Genomic DNA, 25,194 nt, shown 5'->3' on the forward strand with positions numbered 1-25,194 from the left:
GCGCGCGCGTAGCCCTACGGCCCGCCTCGGTCCTCCCTTCGCCCGGCCCGCACTCGGCCGGTCGGTCCTTGAGGGGCGCGGGTTCGCCGTGTGGAAACCGGCCTCAGGCTGGCGGCCGCCGTCCAGCGGACCGGCCTCCAGTTCTGAAAGCTGCTGTTGTCATGGCGCGTGGGGGCCCAGCTGCTGCGAGGCGGCTCGTGGTCAGGTGGTTCTTGTTTGGATCCCCAGACCAGCAGCATTTTCGTTCAACGTTTTATTATGAAAATTTTCCGAGGTACAGCAGAGTTTAAAGAATTTTACGGTGACCATCACACCTGCTGTATAGATTCTACCATTAACATTTTTCTGTACTTGCTTTCTCACATACCTATCCATTTATCCATCTTATCTTTATGCATTTCGAACTTACTTACAAGTGTTAAGATGTCCCGTAAATATTTATACGTATTAAATATGGTTCATTTATGTTAGTTTTTTTATTTCAAGAATTTACAATGAAAAGCAGATATCACAAGTATGCATTTGCTGAATTTTCACAAATGCGTGCATCTGCGTAACCCAAACACACCCTTGTCAAGATGCAGAACATTCACCACTCTGGGAAATTCCATCGCGCCCTTTTCCATCCACCCCCACCCCACCCCCGAGAAGCAACCGCTGCCCTGCTTGTTCTCTGCCATAGTTTTGCGTGTTCGAGAACTCCGATCCATGAAAACAACACATCTCACACTGTTCCATGTGAGGCTTCTTCCGCACAGCAGAACTGAGATTTCTCCCATACCCCGTACCGGTCATCCTAATGCGTTTTGTATTGCTGAGTAGCACTTCACTGCACGAATATGCCACGTTTTCTTATGCCCTGTATCCACGATCATCTGGTCTGTCTCTCATTTGGGGCTGTTGTGAGTACAGCTCCCAGGAGCATTGTGCAAATCTCTTTGTAGACACATGATTTCATTTCTCTTGGATAAATAGTTGGGAATGAAATGGCTGGGTCATAAGAGATTTTTTTTTTTTTTTTTAATGAAACCACCAGGTTAATTCCTCAAAATTGTATCATTTTACACTCCCAACACAATATACGAGTATTCCAGTGGCTACATGTCCTTGCTGACATTTTGCGTTCTTTTTAATTTAGCCGTTCCAGCTGGCACGCAGTGATTTCTACCTTGCACTGTAACCGACTTTTTCCTGTACTTGAAAACCAGGATGATGAACTGGAACCCTCTAGTGCCTGTCACTATCCTTTAATGTAGTAGGTTTGGAATAAACATGAAATGAAGGCAATAAATGAAAGTTTTACACCTAGTTTGGTGAATTTGACGTGAAAAGAATTTTAAGCTGTGAAAACGTGTAGAGGTCAATTTGACCTGACGGTTGTTAAATAGTTAAACTTTATTTCAATTAAGAATTATTTTTTATCCCAAGAACGTATTTATATTGCCGATTTTTCACAGGTGCAGAGGATGGAAAATGTACACCTGGCCCCAGAGACAGATGAAGATGACCTTTATTCTGGTTACAATGACTACAATCCAACCTATGATACCGAGGTAAGAAACTAGCTGTTTCTCACGTTGGTCTTTGTTGAGCAGCTGGTTCATTAAAAGCTTGGGCTCAGCTTTGTTTTGCTTTAAATGAAGTAAGCTGGTTAGAAACCTAGAAAAGTGCAGTTACTGCAGACTCTACTAACTCCAAGGGACGATGACAACAGCAGCAGGAGGGGACTCGAGGACGCCGTGGAAGCACAGCTGGGTCAGGCACACACTCGCGTTCTCCAGCATCAGCCAACTGGGGGTGCGGGGCGAAAGGTCACTTGAAGTCCCTAAAACAAGTTGTTTTTTTTTTAATGCTCTAAATTTGAAATGTCATATAGTTATTTTACTTCTTTTAATTATATAAGTATTTTATACAAAAATCTGAAAATAGAAATAGGTATAAAGAAAAATTAAAATCATAGAAATTGTCACTACTGAGAGAGAACGGTTAACTGACAGTGCTTATCTCACCAAGCACTTCCCTATGCACATATATGTGTATCCGTCATAGGTGTCATGCTGTGTGTACTGTTTTGTAACCTGCTTTTTCTCTTATTAATATCCATTTATGTCAAGTCTATATCTGCTTCATATTTAGTGGTATAGTAATTTAGAAGGTAAAGTTGTTATTAAGACAAATATTTGAATATTTTAATTCTTTTTACATCATTGTGAGAGTTATAGTTTCTGAATCGTAAAAAAGCAAACAAAACCTTTATAAACTTACTTTCAATTAATGTGTGAAAAAAGTAAGGATGAAGGATGTGGGAATTAATTTACTTGCTAGTATAGAAGAATCAAATATTAGCATTTATAGGACTTTAATTTAGGAAATCTCATTCTAGTCTAGAGTTTTTCATGTAACTTTTAGTCATTTTTTAATTATTTTTTTCTTTGGAGAAAAATGGTAGACTGAATTTGAGACCTAGACAGAAAACAAGGAAAGGAAATGGAAATCATTCACTTTCTCTAAATGAAATAAAAATCTAGGAGATACAGATCATTGTAGAAAATTTGAAAAACAAAGAAGATTGGAGAAAAAATAAAATGACCTATAACCTGTCATCCAGACATCACCTATATGAGCATGTCATCTGATGCTTTGTTGTATCCCCTTGTCTTTTAAAACACATAACAAACACACACACATACACAGTTAGGGTTACATAGACTCCTTTCCAAAAGTTTGTGTGAAAGCAGGCATTTTCCTAAGTTAGTGTAAGTTATGAAAACCACTGATGTCTCCCCCTTCCTCCCAGTTATAAAAGTTATATGTATGAAAAATATGTAGCTCATCGCTGAAAAACAAAATTACCCATAATCCCATCACTCAGAACTATCTACTGTAAACTTTTTGTTATTTTTCTTTCCTTCATGCATACTAAGTTTTAGCATGTTTGAATTGAATTAGCATTTACTTTTTCTCTTTGCTTTTTTACATTTAACTGCATCGTAAGCAAAGTTTCATGATACTAAAAATTGAAATAAATATAATTTTAATGGCTATGTAATACCGAATACATATAGTTGATTATAACTATTTTCTGATCATAAGGTATTTATTTCCAATTTTATACTGTTGTAAATAACTGCAATGCAGTGAACAATTTTATGCATAAATAACTTTATGTATTTCGATCAAACATTTTCTTGGATAGAGTTCCAGAAATGTAATCAACAGATCTTAAATATGGCCAGAGAAACTTCCTAATGCCAGGTCATCACAGTCTGGCTTCGTTATTTCATTTGAAGTGAATATTCAGAATATCAGACCAAAAGTGAATCATGCAGTAAAGCAAAAGTGATATTTGGTATACTCGTGGTTTTCTTATATCTTAATTAACTGGAATAATAGCAAGTTTAATATATAGCTGAATTACTTGAAACAGTTGCTAAACTATTCTCTAGATTATACAAATTGTTAATCAAATCCTAGATTATACAAATTGTTAATCAAATCCTAGTTTTAACTCCTAGTTATATTTTACTTTGTCTTTAGAGTTTTTAAAAGTTCATTGATATTGACTCTATTTTTGTGTATCGTTTGTATTTATTTTTAATAATTAAGTATATTTTTGTGGAAAGTACAGTAGCCCCCCCATCCATGGGGGACATGTCCCCAGACCCCCAGTGGACGCCTGAAACTACCAGCAGCGCTGAACCCTGTATCTGTGTACTCCATTTTCCCCCACACATACACACCTGTGATGAAGTTTAATCTATACATTAGGCACAGTAAGAGAGTAACAACTACTAATAAAGTAGAGCAGTGATCACCATCTACTGTAATAAAGTTATGTGACTGTGGTCTTTCTCTCAAAATCGTGGTCAGACGAATCATAGGGGATCTTGAACACCAAACGGAGGAGCTCAACACGTTTTAAAAAACTCTCACTTCAAATTGAATGTTAAATTTGCCTTTCATTTTAGGAATTGGAGAATGACACAGCTTTTCAGCAAGCTGTGAGAACTAGTCATGGCAGAAGACCGCCGGTATGTGAATTTTTTTTTTATTGTAGTAAAATACACATAACATAAAATTTACCATCTTAACCATTTAAAAATGTACAAATAACTTAGCATTAAATATAGGTGTTGAATATAATCATTCACATGTTTGTGCAGTCATCACCACCATACCCCCATAACTCATCCATCTTCCCAAAAGAAACTTCGACCCCACTCAACACTAGCTCTCCACTCCCCTCCCCTAGCCCCTGCACTCACCCTCCTACTTTCTGGCCCTATAAATTTGACTACATTAGGTACCTCTGATAAGTGGCGTCACACAGTCTTTGTCTTTCTGTGTCTGGCTTATTTCACTGACCACAGTGCCCTCGAGGTCCATCTACATTGCAGCAGGCGTCAGAATCTCCTTCCTTTTCGAGGCTGAGTGATGTTCCACTGTGTCTGCACCACATTTTGGACACTTGGGTGTCCCCACCCCCTGGCTGTTGTGAACAGGGTGTGCGCATGTCTCCTTGAGACCCTGCTTCCAGTCCTTTGGGTGTGTACCCACAAAGGGGATTGCTGGGTCTTACGCAGTCCTCTCTTTAATTTTTTTTTCTTTATCCCCCTCTTTAATTCCCCCCACCCTCACCACTTCCACCCCTGACCTGTGGATGTTGCTGTTTCTCCTTAAGAACTGGATCTCTGAAGGCAGACTGTCACCTCCCAGCCCCTCCCACACGCTCCTGGCATGCACCTGGGGCCTGGCCTGTTGCTCCACCTGGGGCGCGAACCCAGGACCTTCTGCATGTATAGCAGACGTGCTAACCGCTACACTCTGGAGCCACACCCTCTGTTTAATTTTTTGAGGAACCTTTATGCTGTTTTCCATAATAGTTGCACCAGTTCAGATTTCCACTAGCAGTGCACAAAAGTTCTAATTTCTTCACAACCTTGCCAACACTTATAATTTTCTCTTTTTTTGAGGGTAGCAATTTTAATGGTTATGAGGTGATTCTCATTGTGGTTTTGGTTTGCATTTCTCTGATGATTAGTGAGGTTGATTATCTTTTCATGTGCTTGTTGCCCACTTGTCTATCATCTTTGCTCATTTTTAAACTGGGTTACTTGATTTTTTGTCGTTGAGTTCTGGGAGTTCTGTATATTAACCCTTTATCAGATATATGATTTGCAAATATATTCTCCCATTCTGCAGATTGCCTTTTTACTCTGTTGATTGTATCTTTTGATGCAAAAACATTTTTAAGTTTGGTATCATCTCGTTCATCTATTTTCACTTTTGTTGCCTGTGCTTTTGGTGTCATGTCCAAGAAATCACTGCTGAGTCTGATGTCATGAAACTTTCCCCTATGTTTTCTTCCAAGAGTTTTATAGTTTTAGGTCTTACGTTTAGGCTTTTAGTCCATTTTGAGTTCACTTTTGTGTATGGTGTAAGATGAGGGTCCAACTTCATTCCTTTGCATGTGGCTATACAGTTTTCCAAGCACCATTTGTTAGAGAGACCGACCTTTCCCCTCTGTGTGGTCTTGGTCCCTTGCTGAAAATCATTCGATCATATACATCAGGGTTTATTTCTGGGCTCTTTATTCTGTTCTGTTGGCCTATTTTTCTGTCTTTATGGCGGTACCACACTGTTTTCATTACTGTAGCTTTGTAATCTGTTTTGAAAGTGGCAAGTGTGAGTTCTCCAACTTTGTTCTTTTTAAAAATTGTTTTGGCTATTCAGGGTCCCTTGAGATTCCAAATGAATTTTAGGATGAATTTTTCTCTTTCTTCAAAAACTATCGCTGGGATTTTGGTAGGGATTGCATTGAATCTGTAGATTGCTTTAGATAGTATAGACATCTTAACAATATTTTTTCCAATCTGTGAACACAGATGTCTTTCCATTTATTTGTATTTTCTTTAATTTCTTTCAACACTGTTTTGTGGTTTTCAGTGTATTCAGTAAGTGAATTTTAAGGTATTTTAGATCAAAGAATTTTTTATGCTTTTAAGAATATGTAAAGCATTGGAATATGTTTCCCTAAAACACTCATTGTTTTAAAAATATTTGCCTTTCTAGTTTTTGAAGTTACATAAATATCGATCCTTCAAAACATTGGGGCTTAATTTACAAATCGCTCCTCCCTTGGGTAAATGACCCCCCATTAATTAATCTTCCACCAGTAATAAACTGCCAGAGTGATTCTTCAGTAATATTAAAATTTCTATGTACATCATGCAAAGCATAGACATCTGTGCTTGCACAATGCACAAAATCTGCCAAGCTTCTTTTGTGGTTGAAAATGAACGAAGTTGGCGCTAAATGAAATAGTGATGTATAGAAAGTTCTGTCCATAATGTTTCTTTTTTTAAAACTGCTTCTCCCCACTTGCCCACTCCACATAGCAGTGGTTCTCAGTTTCCCCCTACACCTGCCCCTGGGGACATTTGCCTTGGAGATATTTTGGTTGTCACAACTTGGGTGACTGCAACTGGCACTAGGAGGCAGCAGGCGGAGATGCTGCTAAACGCCATACAGTGCATGCGACAGCCCCCACCCCTCGGTAAGGAACTGTCCGGCTGAGGGTCAGGGGTGCCGGAGTCGAGAAGCGGGGTGCAGCAGCCGCTCTGCTTTGCCGAAGGGCCCCGCCCCCACCTCCCTCAGCGATCACTTCTTCCCGCTCCTCTCCCTCACATGTACTGTTTAGCAAAGTGGAGGCCGGCACTAACCCACTGAAGACAGAGGGGCTGCGAGCAGCTTGCCCAGCACGTGATGCCAGTGAGTTTAGCACGGCCCCTGCATGCAGGGGACACTGTGCTCGCTTCCAATACCAGCTGCAGATCGGGGCTTCCAGACTACCTTCGGGGTTTGTGATTTTCTGACGAGGTTCGCGGGACTCATTGGCAGCTGCCATCCTTGAGGTTTATTGCAGGGGACGTTCGCAGATTAAACGCCACCAAGGGCAGAGACACACAGGGCAGAGTCTGGAGATCCAAATGTGGAACCTCCCATCGTCCTTTCCCGTGGAGTCCTAGGTGGTGTGAATGCCCGCCGGCCACCGAATGTGACCACAGGGCAATATTTATGAGTATGGCCACCCAGGCAAGCCCAGCCATGACTTTGGTGTCCAGTTTTTACTGGACTCCGGCACATACTGTCCGCAGGGCTGACCATTAGCTTCCAGCCCTCCTGGAGGTCAGGGCTGATACCTCTGGAGGTTGGCACTGATAACTGTGTGCCCCAAGGTGCCCGCTGTAAGTCACGCTGGTGCACTGCGTGGTGGGCAAAGCCCCCAGGTAAACAAAGACTATCAGGCAGGCGCTCCATGGGCCTCAGGTCACCTCCCAGTCGTTGACTTATGACTGCACACTCCACAGCTTTGCATTGATTTTAAGTCATCTTCATTACGGAAGGAAAACCACAGGCTGAGTTCTCCGCTAGGCTGATAACTGGCTGCTACGCTTTGAAGAGGCAGGCTGGCCTGCTCATTGCTCTTTGCACACTGCAGCTGCTTCCTAAGTCATCCTCTCATGGCGTGGTCTAAATCTGCGAACATGTCTCCGGTGTAGTGATCTCGGGGATCAGACACCAGGTGATGATTTCACCAGGCCAGCCCTTCCATGACCTTTAGATGTGACCTCAGAGACCCTCATTTTATAGCTGAGGACACTGAAGCCCAGATAGGCCAGTGGTCTCGCCGCTGTCTGAACCTGGGGTAGAGCTCAGGTCTCTTGACCCCTGCTGAATGATACTGTCATCGCTCCTACTTGTTACATTAAATGGGAAAATTGTGCACCTTTCCCATGAAAGGAGGTGGGCTCACTTACGAGGGGTGACCTGCTAGCTCCTAAGGGCCTTTAATCTTAGGAGAACAGAATGGACTCGGACACGACAAGGCGGATGTAATGAGGGCCGTGAAAGAGAGGCAGTGCTGGGGACTAGGAAGGGTCCTTGCCACTACTTGCCACTGGTTGGGACAGTCAGAGAGGCTGGGTTCGAGGGTGTGGCAGTTCAGACTGGCTTGGAGAGGTGGAGAAGGGCATGAGGGTGAGGTGCAAGGCAGTCCCACTGTGTCCGAGAGCTGTCCAGTGCTGAAAATAACAAGCGGGAAAACAGGTTTAGTTGAGAAAGAGGTTAAAAAGAATAATAGTCTCTTTCCTTCAGTTTGTTTTCATGGAAGAAAGTGCTGAACCCTGTCCTTCCTTTTCTGCTTTTCTAAGACCTGTTATCTGTCAATTAAGTCAAATTTTTTAATGTTTTTTAAGCGTTCTATACTTTTACTGATTTGAGGGCCTACTAATTCTGTTATTAATAAGAAAAATACAGTCAGTTTTACACTACGATTATCAATTTCATTTTTAGCTTTTTGCTTTATATGTTTGGAGGAAAAATATAAATATTACATTTTCATGGTGAATCGAGGCTTTTAATTGTTATGAAGTGTCCTTCTGTCTCTAGGAGCGCTGTTTGTCTGTTTCGTCAGGTGCGAGTCTATCGAGTTTACCCGCTCTCCTTTATTCATGTTTGCATATGTCTTCCCCAGCTTCTTACTGCCGCCTTTTCTAGACTCATCTAAGATGTGTTTCTTATTAGCAGCATTTAATAGAGTTTCTTTTTAAATACAGTCTGATAATCTTATTCTTTTAGTGAAGTATTAGTCCATTTACATGTAGTTAAATTACCGATGTGGTTTAAATTTATTGTCATACTATTTGGTTTTTGTTTTTCCTGCCTCTTACACTTCATTTTCTTACTTGCCTTCTTTTGTTTGATTTTTTTTTATTCCGTCCCCTCCAACTGTTATCTTTGGAATTTACATCTTTAACTGTTCTTTTAGTGTTTTCCTAAAGATTACAATACTCATTTTTAACTTACCAAGGTATAGCATAAATTCATATTTTACTACTTCTTGGACAGTGCCAGCATTTTACATTATTTTCAGTTCTAGAATTCCCATTCTTTTTTAAATAGCTTTCGTTCTCTGCTGAAGTCGTCAGTCTTGTGTTTTAGTTCATCGGACACACTGAGCATAGTTACGTTGAAGTCTGTGCCTGACGTTTTTGTTACACGTGTCACCTCTGGCTTTCTTCTCGTTCTTTTATGCTCTTAGCTCTTGGTTAGATAGTCTTGCCTCCCATATATCCGGTTGTTTTTGATTGAATGCCAGACATTGTAAATAAAGAATTTTAGAGATAATTCAGGCTATATGTCTGTACTGTCCAGTATGATAACCACTAGCCATGTGTGGCTATTTACATTTAAATTATTTAGAAATAAAATGTCGAAATTGAAGTATTGTTACACTAGCCACATTTCCAACACCCGACAGCCAGGTGTGGCTAGTGGCCGATGGAGCAGACAGGATATTTTCATCACTGCAGCAGATCATCACTGCCTCCATGTTCTCTAACGTATTCAAACTGATTTTTTACAAAAGTAGTTTTGTCCCCAGCTTTTTAGTTCTTAGTGGCAAAGTCGTTTAAATCAGTAGTTCATCATAGCTAGAAGTAGAGCTTCTCTACTGATGTTTTAATCAGACATTTCTGATGAACGTGCCTAACAGCTGACGTGCTGAGGCTGATCCCACCTACGTGATCCCATTGCTCCAGATACCAGTTTGTGACTGGCTTACCTGGCACCCTTATTTCAAAGGCAAGACAGTTTAGGTTGAAAGAAATTAAATAAACTCAGCTAGTAGAGGCATAGCCGACATTCAAACCCAGGCGCTCTGACTCCAGATCCTGTGCCCGTTGTCGGACAGAGTGGCTGGTGATAATAAGCATGACAAATGAGAGAAGCCACCAGGAAAACTGACTTCTCCTGTTGGCACCTCAGGTCTTTCTAAAGTCCCTGTCCTCCTTCAAAATGAACCCCAGCGTAAGTCTTCTTCTCGGTGCTTAAAATACCTTCTCCTTAGTATTTAGGATGATTCAAAAGAAATTCTAAATAACATATAAACATTTCTCTATTGACTAGTCTGTAATTTCCACTTTTCCAGTTTTCTATTATATAGCTTAATCTGATTTCTATTAACTATGTTTTTTCTCCCCAAGATAACTGCTAAAATACCAAGCACAGCAGTTACTAGACCTGTACCTACTGGATATGGGGTAGGTTTTCCTAAGCTGCAAATATTAAGATGCTTTTTTTCATACATAGTTCACGTTAGGCCATTCTGAATACTTTGGCTAGCTTTCCGCCCATGACCCAGATATATTTTCCATTTTGGATAGTTATGAACATTATAAAGTCTCATTTGATTAATAGCTTTGAATGTTCTAGTCATTTTGATTATAATTTTTTAGAAAACATTTTATTACTTTTTTCTATTTGTAAACATCGTGTTTGTTGATTGACTTCCTTTCATTTTCTATATGATATAGCCAAGTCTCATGTATCTCATTCGTATATTTTATGTAAAGTTGGATGTTAAATAAATGTAATGATGTTTGTAAATTTTAAAAACTTACTAATAAATATATGAAAAGATAAAATTTAAGAAAAATTTCAAAAGCACATATCTGGGATTTGCTTTCATTTGAGATCTTTGGAGGAAAGATGCTATATAAAAATCCATAGAGGAAAATCTTTTAAATCTTGCCCAAATTTGGATGTTTTAGCTTACATAAAATATTAGAGGAATGGGGGGGAAATAGGAGAATGAGATGGGATAGCATCTCCTCGTCTTTATAATATATTTTGTAGGGTCAGAGAAATAGTTTCAGTAACTAGAGGTCCAGGGCACTAGCCTTTGTGCTGTCCCTTTATATGAAAGAAGAAAGTAGCCTTGTACTCAAAGTCACTGTGCCATGTGACAAGCAGCCTGCACGTGGATTCCTTGTGAGTTTGCTCCTTGGTGATGCGTTAGAGCAGGAGACGGCAGGCATTTCTGTGAAGAGCCAGACGGTTTATTTAGGGTCTGCAGGTCAGACAGCCTCTGCCACAGCACCCACCCCCACCCTGCATTCACAGTGCAGGAGCACCTCGGGAAGGGGCGTGGCTGTGTGCCATAAACCTTCGTTTACAAAGGCTGGGTTTGTAGTTGGCTGACACCTGCTTTAGAGTTGTATTTTCTGGTCCTATGTCCTCAGGTGAGCAATGGAAAAAATTATATTTCGGTTTACTTGCCGGTAGATTGAAGAAAAAAGTTATGAAAAAACTTTTACAACTTGGTGTATAAAATTAAATGTAGGCTTTTTTGGAATTATTTTAACTTAGTTTTCTGTTCACTAGTCCAAGACATCCCTGGTATCATCGATGGGAAGACCGATGACGGGGGCTATCCAGGTATCCCTGTCACATGGCATTACGTGTGGGGCCTCTCTCGTGACTTAGGATATTATTGCCAAAGTCTTCTTTTCTTTATTATTCTAGTTTAAAATGTTAAAGAAGATTTTAATGATAGAGTGACCTTGACTCTTTCAATTGTGGCTAAAGGTTGGACTGTTTGAAATCTTTGGATTTACTCACCGAGATCTCAGAGGACCTTGCACTGGGCAGGGGACACAGGGACTGACAGTTGGCTTGAGCAGCGCACTCTGGGACCCTTTATTCCTGTGTTGTCCTTTACAACAATTTCTGTGGTTTCTCCCATGGGCATAGATCATCAAAAGTCATCAGCTACATAAAGGTGCCATGTAAAAATCCATGAGTTTTTTTTCCTTTTCAAGCTGCGAGGAAGGCCCTTTAGAGCAAGAAACTGCAGTTATATAGGGGAAGGGAAGTTAGAGACAGGACTGACACGGGGGAGGCAGGCGTGCAGAACCAGCAGATGGCGATTAAAAGTCAGTGTTAAGGTGGTGCGACGTGTGGAGCTGGAAAGACGAGGCAGAACAGATGGAGGAATACTTTTAAGTGATTCTTATTCTTTTAAGGATGGAGTTACTCGACCCATGACAGCAGTGAGAGCAGCCGGCTTCACCAAAGCAGCGTTCAGAGGTATGTTGTATTACGTCTCCTAATTTTTTTCAGATCTTTTAACATTTTTTACTGTTTTGGTATGTGTAAAGATTAGTACTATTCTAAATAAAACCTAACACGCCATCGATTATGAGGTGGGCCACGATGTTAGGCCCCGTTAAGAAAGGGAAGAGGGGATGGAAGTATTCTGCATCTCAGTTGAGTGGTAGTTACAGCAGCATGTGCTTTGTTACAATGTACCGGATTGTACATTAAAAATATATGCATTTTATTTTATGTAAGTTAGAGCTCAATTTAAAAAAATTAAAGACACAAATAATATTTAAATGTATGAAAACTTAAATAATTTTAAAATAAAATTATTCTGACAATTAATGTTTATTATACCAATAAGGACAATTAAAAAGGCACTACCAGGTTATGACTCACATGATTGATAACTTAAGAGTTCACACTACGGATAGATTACTGTGAGGGAGAAGTAGATACCGAGAGAGTATCTCATGTTTGTTTTTACATGTAAATACACAGATTTCATTTACATAGTTTTATGTAAACGGTTTCACCAATTTCTCGATATATAAAATGTTTATGTAGATATAAACGTCCTGCCTATTCAATAAGTAGGTAATCTAAGCCACTTAATTAGTAATTAAGTAACTTGTGCCAGGTTTCATAATTTTCTTCACTTACTCTGGGGCGCAGATTAAACGTGACCTCTTGGATTGTGTCTCAGGCACGGCGTTTGACCCCCTTGGCCAGGCAAGGGGCCCTGCCCCTCCTCTGGAAGCCAGAAATGAAGACAGGTACGTGCGTCCTCATGCTGATGCTTTGTTGCTGTGGATTTTTATTTTCATTTTCCAACTACGTATTTCTTAGGTATTTTAAGTTTATGTCAGCAGACCTGTAATCAAACCGTCGCCCCTAGTTCTTGGAACCAGCTAAAGAATCAAGTCTAAGAAAAATGGCCTTGTGTATTCTGTGTAGTTTTATGGTAATATTATTGGACTTGAAGATAGGTCTGATTTCTACGGATGCCAGTGTTGATTCTCTTGAAGGCCAGTGGGGTTATAAATGGACTAAGACATGCTTATTTTAAAAGGACATTTCAAAGAGAAAAATCAAGAGTCGATTAAGAAGTCAATTTTCATATCAGTGTTGAGAAGTTTACTTTACTGAATTCACTTAGTTTTGTGCTGGTGACGAGGGAAGCCAAAGAGCCCCTTGCGCCCCTGGTCGCATGCGCTGGCGTGTGCGTTTCACAGACAGCGTAAGAGCCCGCACTCACTGCGTGCGGGCTGCGCGCCAGGCACTGTGCTCAGGGCAGGCCCGGCTGCCGTTAGCCTCAGTTCACAGAAGGAGAGAAACAGCACAGAGGCCTGGACTCAGCAGTGCCGGGAGATGGCAGGACCGAGGTCGGAATCCGGGCTGTTTCCACGGCCCACGCTGTTCGCCACAGTTTTGCTTCTGTATCATACATTTTTAAGTCGTCGTTCGTAAACCCGGTGTTTGGGCTATTCTATAAATTACACGATTTCCCTTTTCGACTGACAAGAAAACCATGGAAAATCAGTTTACCTTGTATTCTGGTTAATGATGGCATGTCTGCTGATAAATGTTATTTTATTTAAATATTATGTCATTCTGGATCCTTTTGGCTGCTAACAGAAGATACACCAGAAACACACACACACAACCACACACTAAGAACATTTGTTATGTAACAGGAAGTCTGGAGGAGGGCCAGGCGGGGTGGGGAACAGAACTGCTCGGGTGCACCAGCCCGGGCTCAGCGTCCCTCTGATCCCTTGGCGTTTCTCAACGGCTGCCCAGCCTCGTGGTGCCAGGAGGGCCGTGAACGCTGAATGTCTCCACAGAGCCAGAAAGTTCAGACTTAGGTCCCTTTTAAAAAAGCAAAGGAAGTCTTCCCAGGACCCCTGTCCCTCAGGAAGGCCTGTCTTCACTTCTCATTTCTCAGGAACGCAGCGCTGGCCTGAGGCCGAACCCGGCACTTGGCAGGAGACTGAGACTCGCCCAGCTGCCTCCGCGTGCCAGGAAGGGTGGGGGGCCCAGCCGTGTCTGCAAACAAGCTCACTTTTTTAGCATTTGAGAGGGACAGGATAGTTCAAGTGTCTTCATGAAGTCCTCTTACAGATTTTTTCCTTTAAAATTTTATATTGATATTTTGGATTTAATAACTATAGGCCACATTTAAAGACATTCGAGTATTTCAGACAACTAGAAAACAGAATTCCATAATTTGTTGTAACCTTTATAAAACCACCATCTATTTGCTCAGTTAGAATTTTAACATTTTTGTAAACTAATAAAATTTGTAACCCCCCTGACTAAATTAATAGCTAGGTTCCACTGAAGAATATGATGTTACAGACAAAGTGATACTGTTAAATTTATTCTGGCATTATTTTAAAAAGTCCCATTTCTAGAGGATTAAGAGAACTACGATATAGTCCGATATATTTGTAGTAAAATTTTCCTTAGGCACTGATGTGCATTCGGGTGTCGTGATATTTTGCTGGAAGAAAGTGGCAGCAAAGTGACAGCGATGTCATCTGTGGAAGGAACTGATTTGGGGCAGTGTGTTTGCTACTAACGGAGTCGGGCTTCTAAGCCTCTCACCATGCTGCAAAACTTCTCTTGGTTCCCAGCTGGTAGGAAGTGAGAAGAATGATTATCTCCTTACAGGCCTTGAATTCTCCTAAGCATGAGAGGGAGTTTTCATCTGCCAGGACATCTGGAAAAAGGATCCACCTTCTCTGAGGGAAGATGATATAGTAGCGTAGGTCCTGTAACTACCTTGCTTGGGTTTACGTCCTGACGCTCTAACTTACTAGCTCTGTGATCCCTGGTGTAATGCCGAGCTCCCTAAACCCCTGTCCGTAAAGGAATAATGATAGTCCTTGGATCAAGTGTAACTGCAAGGGATAAACGGCATAATTAGGATGATGCATGTGGCCCAATATGAAATCACACTTGTGCTAAGTAAACGTTAGCTATTTTTACTATTGTGAATAATTATGTAGTGTAATTATTAAAAACAGTAGTACTTTTGCCATTTATACATTGGTCTTACCAATGACCTATTTTTAAAGTTTAAAAGCACTTATAATGGAAATGTTTAAATTTTAGTATGTTATCAGTGGTTGAATGATTTCCAAGTATACCTGCTTTTTTCTTTAACAGTCCAGAAGAAAAGATCAGACAATTAGAGAAGAAGGTAAATGAGTTGGTAGAAGAAAGCTGTATTGCCAATAGTTGTGGAGACTTAAAGTTGGTGAGTCATAAACTAGTAAGACTCGGGATCATGAAGTGTGTATATGTCTGTGTCTGGTTTTATCTGCGCACACGTGCACACATGCGTACAGATAAATGGGCTTGTTTTGCTATTGACTAGCCTTTGAGTTGTCACTGAAGCAATCATTTTGAGAACCTGCAGTTGTAACTGCTTCATAAGCTCTGATGTCAGAACAATTGGCTGACTTTAACTTTTGACGTTGGTCATTTTGGCCGGGGAGAAGCATGCGCACGTGTCAGTCGATTAAATTTGTAGCTGGAGGACTGGGTTAGACCCGGCTGCTGGGCAGCTCCGAGCGGCGACCCGCACTGCCAGGCTCCCCCTCCCTCATGCTCCCCCTGAGCGGACCGCAGCCTGGTGCTGCGCGCTTCGCAGACCCCACCCTGCTCTTTAAAATTATTAAATATTTCCTCTTCATTTGCCTTCGTTCACATTACTTTGATTGTCATACCATTTAAATATAATTTCTGTGACTTAGTTGTCAGATGAATGAATACCATTAGAAAGCATTGTTCAGTATGAAAAGCTACTTTCTTGCTCATAGAACTGGTGCTTTTTTATCTAGTTCAAAAAAAAAATGCATGTTGAATTGATCCGTCTGGGTCAGGCTCTCAGCGGAAATGAATGAAAGGTTGCTGGCGCTCCAAGCAGGAGGCGGGCCGAGCTCCGCACCTGCGAAACCGGGGTGCAGGCCCCCTTTGACTTGTCTGAAGCCAAACAAGTCCATCCAAATTCCTTCTCACGAGATGGAATTAAAATGCCCAGATATTCAGGACCCGGGAGAAGGCAGGAGAGCCGGCCTGGCCAGACATGCAGGTGTTGGGAGGTGGGGTGAGGAGACTTGAGGGGGGCAGACCCCTCTTCTTCCCCAGAGATCGCACTCAGCACTTTCGTGCTGGGAGTGCTAGTTTAAACAGCCTGGGTTCCTTCGCTTCGAGGGGGGCGTGTGTGCGGGGCGTCCGCGGCTGCTGCAGCTGCCGCAGCTGCGTGCAGTGCTTCCCAGACGCAGTGCAGCGATGCATGCTCAGCACGAACTTGATTTCAGGCCTTAGAGAAGGCGAAAGACGCGGGAAGGAAGGAGAGGGTGCTGGTGAGGCAGCGGGAGCAAGTGACGGCTCCAGAAAACATCAACCTGGACCTAACTTACTCCGTAAGTGTGACGTGAGTAGATGTTCCGGCAGGATTTGTGGGTTGCACAAGTCTTTTATCTTTTTTTTTTCTTTCTGGTTTTCTCCTCTTTTAAAAATCTTATCAGACCTCAGATGCCCAGAATAGATTAATAGTGATTTTGCTTTAGTTCATGAGACACTTTCATCTTTGGTCAGGGCAAACATCTATTTTTATTTAGTTAGTTAATTACTTGTTTTTAATAACTTAGTAAGAACTCACAAACCCACCATCCAAGAACTCTGTTTCTGGAAGATCGCTAATGTTTACGCTTTATTCAGTGCAGTTACTTTGATGAGATTCTAATGTGGACTTTTTGTCTGTGATTTTCTTTTTTTTTAATTTTTCAATTATACTTTACATTCAATATTTTTTTACACTTGTTTCAGCTGTATGCTCTATGATTTTCAAAAACTTCAAACTAGGCAAAAAAGACAATGTTCTGTGAGAGTAGTAAAAAACTCACTAATTTCTAGCAAAATTTCCTTAATTCTGAAACGACAGTTCCTTGATGTTTATACTGCTGTTTAAAAGGGTGTGTTTTCAGTGGGACAAGTCTTCATATGTCAAGCAGATGGGAAAAAGGACCATTGAAACTTTGAGTAAGGAGTTTTAGATGTTTACTATTTATAGCTAATATTTTAAAATTCCGTGGCATCTTTAGATTCAGGAATAACTTATAATGATTATTTTTTTACTTCTAGCAATGTAACTTATTATAACTTAATGACTTAAATTATAATCTTGCATTTAGAGAAATACTATTCAAATAAAGGTTTAAGGTATTTCCACCTTTAGTTACATTCGTGAGGAGAATTCGGTCCATTCTCTCCCTTGTTACCTTGCTCTAGCATCATGAACAGTGCATGCTGATTCTTTGTAGGTCTTCCTGAGGTAACGGGTGGCAAATGCTACCTAAATCGGAAGGAATACACAGACAGTCAAGGTGAAACTCAGAAGGCAGCCTTACCTGTCTCTCAATGCTCTGGTTCATTAGGAATGCAAGATTTTCTCGGTCTGCTTCATTTCCTGATTGGTTGGGTGTCTTGATATAAGCAGCTAACCTTTTATGGGATTTTAGTCCCCAGAAAGATTATAGAAAGAAGGGGCCTAAAATGGTCATTATGTGTTTTCTTGCAATATTGCTTTCCTCAGGTTCTCTTCAACTTGGCCAGTCAATATTCAGCTAATGACATGTATGCCGAAGCGCTAAACACCTATCAAGTTATAGTGAGAAATAAGATGTTTAGCAATGCAGGTAGGTGTACATAGTCAGTTTGTCTAATAAGTATAGTTTGTTTTTTTGTGTGCGTGGTGTTCATTTACATTTCCTTCCTTTTTTGTTTTTTTACAACGAAATGATCTATGCTGTAAATAAATTTATATTTATATAGAGGTGTCCTGCTTAAAGATACTGTTAATTTGAAAAGCCACACGAGTACAAATGAGGAAATACAATTGATATGAGGTATATTACCTAATAGTAAACAAACGGTGTGTCTGTCCTCACAAGGAGAATGAGCATGCAGCCCATGGAGCACGTGTTCCCTTATGTGGCTTGTCCCCAAGAGCCTATCATTTATATCTGGCATTTACATGTGTAATTTTTGGTGGTAGTATTGACGTTTATCACTATCATTTTCTTTAATATCACATTAAAATGTGAGTGGCGTTATCAAGTGTAATCATAAAATCCCCAAGATCCCATGTTTTCCCTGGAGGAACGCAACTCCAGCTTCATGCCGTGGCCCAGTTGTTCCCTAGCAGTGTTTTTAGGGCTCCATCTGTCTTAAGTTCCGTTTCCTCACAGAATCGTTGGTGTGTGAAAACATGAAAATAGTATAACTATTTTAAAGGGAGAATTTGGGGTAGTGGCTGAACCTTCATAACTTAAGAAAAGCTTCAAAGAATATGAATTAAGGTTATCTGAAATATCATAAAAAAGTGAAAAACATTGAATATTATACATTCATTCTCTTTTTAATTAGGAAGATTGAAAGTGAATATGGGAAATATTTATTTAAAGCAAAGAAATTATTCCAAAGCCATTAAATTCTACCGGATGGCATTAGATCAAATCCCAAGTGTCCATAAAGAAATGAGGTGAGTTTACGTAATGATAGCTTTGTAAAATTGCAGTGTTGCTTTTTAGAAACAGGATAACTCTGACCTGTTATCGGTGGGTTGAACGTTCTTAGTGCTGTACATGAGAGGTGTTAGATTTTTGGGATATCTGCAGTATTTTGGTCTGTCTTCTTCTGAGTAGTTGCACACATTTATATAATGACGACTTAAAGGTGTAGTAAGTGACCAACTGAAATAAAACTCAACCAATTGGCCCGTATAGGGAATGACCACTAAATACAGCTTACTGCCAGCACAGAGTCCAAACAGCGGTCCTTTAAGCTAGGGGTCCACCACCTTCTTGGCACTGGGGACTGGTGCTCCTAGGAGAATCTAACACCTGAGGATCTGAGGCGGAGCCGAGGCGGTGATGCTGGCGCGGGGATCGGCTGCACACGCAGATGGAGCTTTGCTCACTCACCTGCCACTCACCTGCTGCGGGGCCCAGTTCCTGACAGGCCACAGAGGGTACCGGTCCACGGCCTGGGGGTTGGAGACCCCTGCTTTAGCACATACCTGACTCCAGATGCAAGGCCAGGAATTCATTCGTGCCGTTGATTGAAAGTGCGCTCATGAGGGGAAGGCAGTGCCTCTCAATCCGAGAAGTCAGACGAGAGTGGAGCGGGCATGTTTTCTCCTCCCGTAGCATTTCAGAGCAGAGACAGCGAATCACTTTGTAGTCGGGTGGTAGCCTTGGGAACACAGACCGTTTCTGGGATATTTACTGGTCATCACTGCCCTAGGCACAGTACAGTATCTCCGTGCAAGTTAATTTATTTGTAAATGCCATCTTCAGTGATCACTTGTTTTTGAATTATGCATGGTATTGTATCTGCATCGGTAAATATCTGGCTTATAGAACAGTGCCCTTGAGGTACTTCTAACCAGGGGAGGCCAAGAAGTTTTGAACATTTTAGAAAAGGGTCATAGTATTAAACGGCGTATGCTAAGTGCTTAATCATCAGTAACCCAGAGGTGCTGTAGTTATTAGGCTGAGGGAACAATTACTGAGAACCAGAACCGTCAGGCTTTGTGAAGGAGGAGTTCTTGAGAGAGGCTGCCTAGTGAGGAGGGGAGGAGAGGAGCACGCGGACGGGGGGACGCCACGAGCAGCGCCAGCGGGAGCACGTGCTGGCAGTCTGAGCAGAGACTTGGGAATAAGTGAATTTAGTAGCAACAGAGGGATTGTGTTGAGGAGTGGTTAGAGATAAGATGGCATCACGACCTTTAGAATGTGCGTAATCAAAAGACAGATAATAACAAGTACTGAAGAGGACGTAGAGAAACTAGGAGCCTCATCCCCTGGGGACATAAAGTGGTACAGCCACTGTGGAGTTACTCATTATTAGGGAGTTCCTTAAAATTTAAACACAGGTTTACCACATGACCAGCAGCCCCACTCGCAGGTGTGTGTGCCCAAGAGAAATGAAAACACGTCGTCACAGAGGATTGTGTGCAAATGTTCATAGCAGCATTATTCACCGTTGCCCAAAGTGGAGACAGTCGATGTCCATCGGGTAGGCCGTGGGCAAAGAACGTGGCCCGCCCATCCTCTGGAACACGAGCCGGCAGTGTAAGGGACGGAGCGGTGACACGTGCTACCGCGTGGAGGATCCGGGGTGGGACCGTGCTGATCGAGAGAAGCAAACACAATATCACACGTCGTACGACTCCCTTTATATGCACATTCAGACAGAAAGATTCGTGTCGCCCAGGGCCGGAGGTGAGAAAGGGCACAGGTTTTCTTTTTAGGGTGACAGAAATGACGTAAAGCAAGAATGTGGTCATGGTCCCACAGCTGTGCGGGTCTAGAAGTACCCAGTGAGTCGGACACTGAAAACAAGTACATTTTATGATGTGTGAATTAAGCTTAACAAAACAATGCCAAAAAGTGAAGTGACAAAGAAAAGGACATTATTTGTGGAGTGTCCTGACTGCCACCCCGAAGAGTTCAGTCTTCTCAAGCTGGCCGTGTTTACCTCTCTTTAGGATTAAAATTATGCAGAACATCGGAGTTACGTTTATTAAGACCGGCCAGTATTCCGATGCCATCAACTCCTTTGAGCACGTCATGAGCGTGGCGCCGAGCCTGAAGGCCGGCTTCAACCTCATCCTCAGTTACTTTGCCATTGGAGATCGGGAAAAAATGAAGAAGGCGTTCCAGAAATTGATTGCTGTTCCACTAGAAATCGATGAGGATGATAAGTATATTTCGCCAAGCGTGAGTATGAGGAGGCCGCGCGAAGCCGTTCCGCTCCCAGAGACGAAAGGGCAGCAGTGGGTGGCGGGTTCCTCAGCCTGCATTAACGTGCTGCTGTGTGACTAAGTTTAATGAATGCACTTTATCGTTTCATTTGTTATGTAAACTAGGTCTAGAATGGGACTCCGTCAAAGTAGGCTAGAGGTTATAGTTAAAATAGACTGTACAAATTTAGTCAGAAAATAGGGTTTAGGAAAAATAAGACCGCATGCCATTCTCTAAGAGTAAAATCTTGACCAAGGAGCCCCAAGCTTGCGTCCCTCTTACTGTATCGAGAATGAAAAGAAGTGATTCCTCACCCTTATTCACGGAGTGCGGCGTGACACACGTCCCAGCTTCGGACACCTGAGGAAATGCTATGTCATGTTAACTGGAAAAATGCAGTTACGTGCTCATATGTGAACATAAGCCGGAAGGGAACACACCGAAGTAGAAACAGTAGTTTCTGGGCAATGAGGTTATTTTTTTAATGCTTTTAAAATACTTCTCAGAATTTTACACACAAATTATTGGTATATTGCTATTTTATTGTATATTAAGTCAAACCATATGAAATTGCCTGTATTTATAGATCAAAATGGTATAATAATGTCAGTTTCTTAAGCTGAACTTACGGATTTTTTAAATTTTAAAACTAAACTTAATTTCGAGGTCATTGTAAATTACCAGGTTTTCTTAACACAGTGTAAGGGCATCGCAGCTCAGTGGTTGGCTCCACCATTCAGTACTGATTCTCCTCGTGCCTCAGTCCCTTCATACGTAAAACAGGACTAGTTATAGTAACCTGCATTATAGGGTTGTGAGGATTAAATGAGGTGATGCCTGTGGAATGCTTAGAGCAGCACTCGGAATGTAGTAAGTGCTGGGCGAACGTGAACTACTATATATTCCTTTGTACTGAGAAAAATGTGAAAAAGCCATCTGTGTTTCACGTAGGGAGTAGAGAGATGACTCACACTGAGTAATTGGTAGTCACTGAAGCATTTACATTTGAGTTTAGAACTCCCAATGCCACTCCACTTTGGTGCACTTGGTCCTTTCCAGACCAGCCTTTATCAGCTGCTCAGAATCCGTAGAGTTCACTGGACACTGTGATCAGAAATGAGAAAAAAAAGTTCTACTTTGCATAATAAAAAGCAGCATAAAGAGATTACTCTTTAGTTTATACAAGTAGTTAGTGGTGAGGTTGATCAGAAATCCAAGTTCTTAGTGTTAACTTCTGAATTATTCATTTTTTTTCCAATTTTATTTTCCCAGGATGATCCACATACTAATTTAGTGATTGAAGCTATAAAAAATGATCATCTAAGGCAAATGGAACGTGAAAGGTAATATTTTAGGTACTTAATAATTAAAACTTAATAATGGAGGTTAAATTTTTATAAGACCGTTGAACATGCATTCCGATTACTTCTTTCAGAACTTGTTATGTGCAGCATATTTCTTCATCATTTCTGTGCTTTACTGGATTCTCTTTTCTCCTTCAAAATAATCTCCGTCCGCATGCTGACCCAGTTATTCATAGCTCAGTTACTCTTACTGTTTCTTTGCAATCCACTTCCCCCTGCACTTGGTGCAATATTGGAATTTTGTTTAATTACTTTTTAAAAAAACTTATATCTTCATGTATTTTTGTGCAGCCTCTCAATTAAACTTCAACTCCCAAAGACAAAATTCTATTTATTTCATTTCTTCCTTCATCCAGTATGGCACCTAGTCTCTGCCAAGTACGTTTCGAAAGTTCTAGTATTATTGAATACGCAATCGTGTGTCAGGGGTATATCACATGATAGAGGGCCATTGAAATATTTTTGATTGTAGTAAAATACACGTAACAGAATTTACCGTCTTAAGTGCGTCCTCCTTCATGGTCGGCAGCACTAAGCGTGTTCACGATGGTCTGTCACCACCCCCAAAACTCTCTCCGTCCTCCCAAACTGCCACTCCATGCCCACTGAGCAGCCCTCGTGTCCCCTCGCCTGGCCCCTGACAGCCGCCGCCCTCCAGTCTGTCTCTCTGAACCCGGCTCTTCTAGGGACCTCATGTAAGCGAAGTCGCAGTATTTGTCCTTGTGTGACTGGCTTATTGCATTTAGCACGATGTCCTCAGGCTTATCCCTGTTGTGGCGTGTAACAGGAGCCCCTTCTTAAGGCTCGGTATTATTCCATTGAACATGTGGAGGGCCCTTAATGTTTAGGAATTAGTTTAACATTGAAAATAAAACAGAGCCTTGTACTTCTGGGAGGACAGAGTAGATGTTCTTTTCACTGTTCTTTCCACCAAGCGCCAATTAAAAACTCTGGAAATTATGTATAAAACAAATCTGAGAAGAAAGGTGGAGAGAAGCGGACGGACCAGCAAGGGACCTCAGGGCTGAGGGCAACGTGGCAGTGAGTGCCTGGCCGGTTCCCAGACTTGGCGCTGATGAAGCTGGCAATCGGAACATGGAGGGCACAGGAAACAAACACACAAAAGGCCTGTTCTCTGCAGCCGAAGGACTGGGAAGGGCAGGCCAGCAAGACAGAGAATCTTTAGACAGATGCCATGGAAACTGGCCCTATCCGCCCCCACGCATGCCAGCAAAAGCCAGTGGGAGCCCACATTCCCGCCCTCACAAGGCTGTAAGGAAACACTCAGCACCCTAGAAGGCCCGCCAAAGAGAGGATAGGGCTTTCATCCCAAAGGCCCTGTGTAGCGTCAGTGGACAGCACACAGGAAGCCTGAAGTTGCAGCCCACCCAGCAGTAACGAGGCACTCCTCCCCGTCTCTCCTGGGGTGGTCTCAGGAGAGATAGTGGAGCCTTAGAAATTTCAGCATCACCTGGCAGTAACAAGGCCCCTCAACCAGTGTCAGGAGGGGCCGTGGCAGAGGCAGGAGCTCCTACCCCACCCAGCAGGAACAAGGACCCCTCCAACCCTGGGTGTCAGAGGAGCCCGTGGGGAGAGACTGGACTTTCTCATCTAGCAATAATGAGGTGGTGTCTCTCCTTCCCCTGCTGGAGTGATAGCAAGGAAGCCAGCCAATCACAAAGACTTAAATAAAACTAAGAGTCTCAAAAGTCAGAAATGTCTAAGTTTTGATCAGAAGTCACTCATCAGACCAAGACCCAGGAAGATCTCAAACTGAATGAAAAAAGATGATCCATAGATGCCAACATTGAGATGATAGAGATTTTAGAATTATCTGACAAATTTTAAAGCAACTGTGATAAAAAGGCTTCAACAAGCAATTATGAATATCCTTAAAGAAAATTACAAAATAGAAAAGAAAGAATCTCTGTCGGAGCCAGCCGATGAAGTAATTGAGGGTACCTGAAAGGGGGAGCATGGACTGAGGAAAAGAAAGAAGACAGACAGAACTGCAGGAGGGAGCACAGATACAAGCTGTCAGTGTCTGTGTCCCCGAGTTTATTCAAAACACACTACTTATAGCATTGCAATGAGAAAACAGCAGTCAAGACTCAAGGTCAGCCCAATTACCTGTCCTGCAAAACAGATGCAGTTCTCACAACTCCCTTCTTTGAAAGCACTGAGTGATTAAAATAGTTTTAGTACCACTTATCTCAAAGCTCGCCAATTTAGCTCAGCTCCATAGTTTATCTCAAAGCTGGCCAATTTAGCTCAGCTCCCAACAGGCAGCTTGGTATTGTTAGAAATTTAAAGACAAAGTGTTGAGACAGAGAAAAACAATGGGGAAAGCAATTAGAATGACAGCAGACAAGTTTGAAAGCCGCAACCTAAGCTCCCAGCTCAAGAACCTAGGAAAAGAAGAGCAAAAGCAACCCAAAGGAAGCGGAGGGAAGCAATAAAGAATAGAAATCGCTGACATTGAAAAGAGAGGAACAGTAGAGGACATAAGTGAAATACTTCTAAGAAAACCGACAAAAAAGAGAACACACAAATTACCAACATCAGGAACCAGACGAGCTCTCGCCACTGACCCTGCAGACGTAGAAAGAGCAGTAGGCAACGCAGGCACCCCACACGTAAATCTGACAGCTTAGACGAGAGAGACCACTTCTTTCGAAAACACAAGTTGCCACAACTCACCTAATATGAAATAGATCATTGGAAGAGCCCTGTAAGTATTATGGAAATTGGATTATAATTTTAAAGCTACGAAAAAAGTAATCTCTAGGCCCATCTGGTTTTATTAGAGAATTCTAGCAAATGTTGAAAGAAGAATTAACATCATTTCTATGGAAGTCTCTTCTATAGAAAGAGAATTCTAGCAAATGTTGAAAGAAGAATTCTAGCAAATGTTGAAAGAAGAATTAACATCATTTCTATACGGTCTCTTCCAGAAAATAGTTCATTTTATGAAGCTAGTATTATGCTGTTACCAAAATAAGACAAAGACAGTACCAAAAAAAAAAAAAAAAAAAAAAAAAGAAGGGGGGTCTAAAACTAAATCT

The 25,194-nt window shown here is 41.7% G+C and overlaps 1 protein-coding gene across 3 annotated transcripts in view; it reads left to right on the plus strand.

Annotated features, from left to right (window-relative positions):
• The first annotated feature begins 1,461 nt into the window (after positions 1-1,461).
• IFT88 (intraflagellar transport 88) overlaps positions 1,462-25,194 on the plus strand; it is a 64,949-nt gene continuing 41,216 nt past the window's right edge. Inside the window, exons 1-11 of one of the 3 annotated variants that reach the window (XM_015590362.2) lie at positions 1,462-1,553; positions 3,969-4,031; positions 11,227-11,280; positions 11,868-11,931; positions 12,650-12,719; positions 15,118-15,208; positions 16,275-16,379; positions 17,552-17,654; positions 18,385-18,499; positions 20,510-20,741; positions 22,038-22,108. In XM_015590362.2, coding sequence (XP_015445848.1) covers positions 1,467-1,553; positions 3,969-4,031; positions 11,227-11,280; positions 11,868-11,931; positions 12,650-12,719; positions 15,118-15,208; positions 16,275-16,379; positions 17,552-17,654; positions 18,385-18,499; positions 20,510-20,741; positions 22,038-22,108 — 1,055 coding nt within the window. In that variant the 5' untranslated portion in view covers positions 1,462-1,466. Of the gene's footprint in view, positions 1,554-3,968; positions 4,032-11,226; positions 11,281-11,867; positions 11,932-12,649; positions 12,720-15,117; positions 15,209-16,274; positions 16,391-17,551; positions 17,655-18,384; positions 18,500-20,509; positions 20,742-22,037; positions 22,109-25,194 lie in introns of those variants that run through there. The other 2 variants (XM_015590367.2, XM_025046960.1) reach the window with 2 other exon arrangements.

This window comes from Pteropus alecto, unplaced genomic scaffold, assembly GCF_000325575.1.
Source record: "Pteropus alecto unplaced genomic scaffold, ASM32557v1 scaffold80, whole genome shotgun sequence".
Classification (NCBI taxonomy): Eukaryota; Metazoa; Chordata; class Mammalia; order Chiroptera; family Pteropodidae; genus Pteropus; species Pteropus alecto.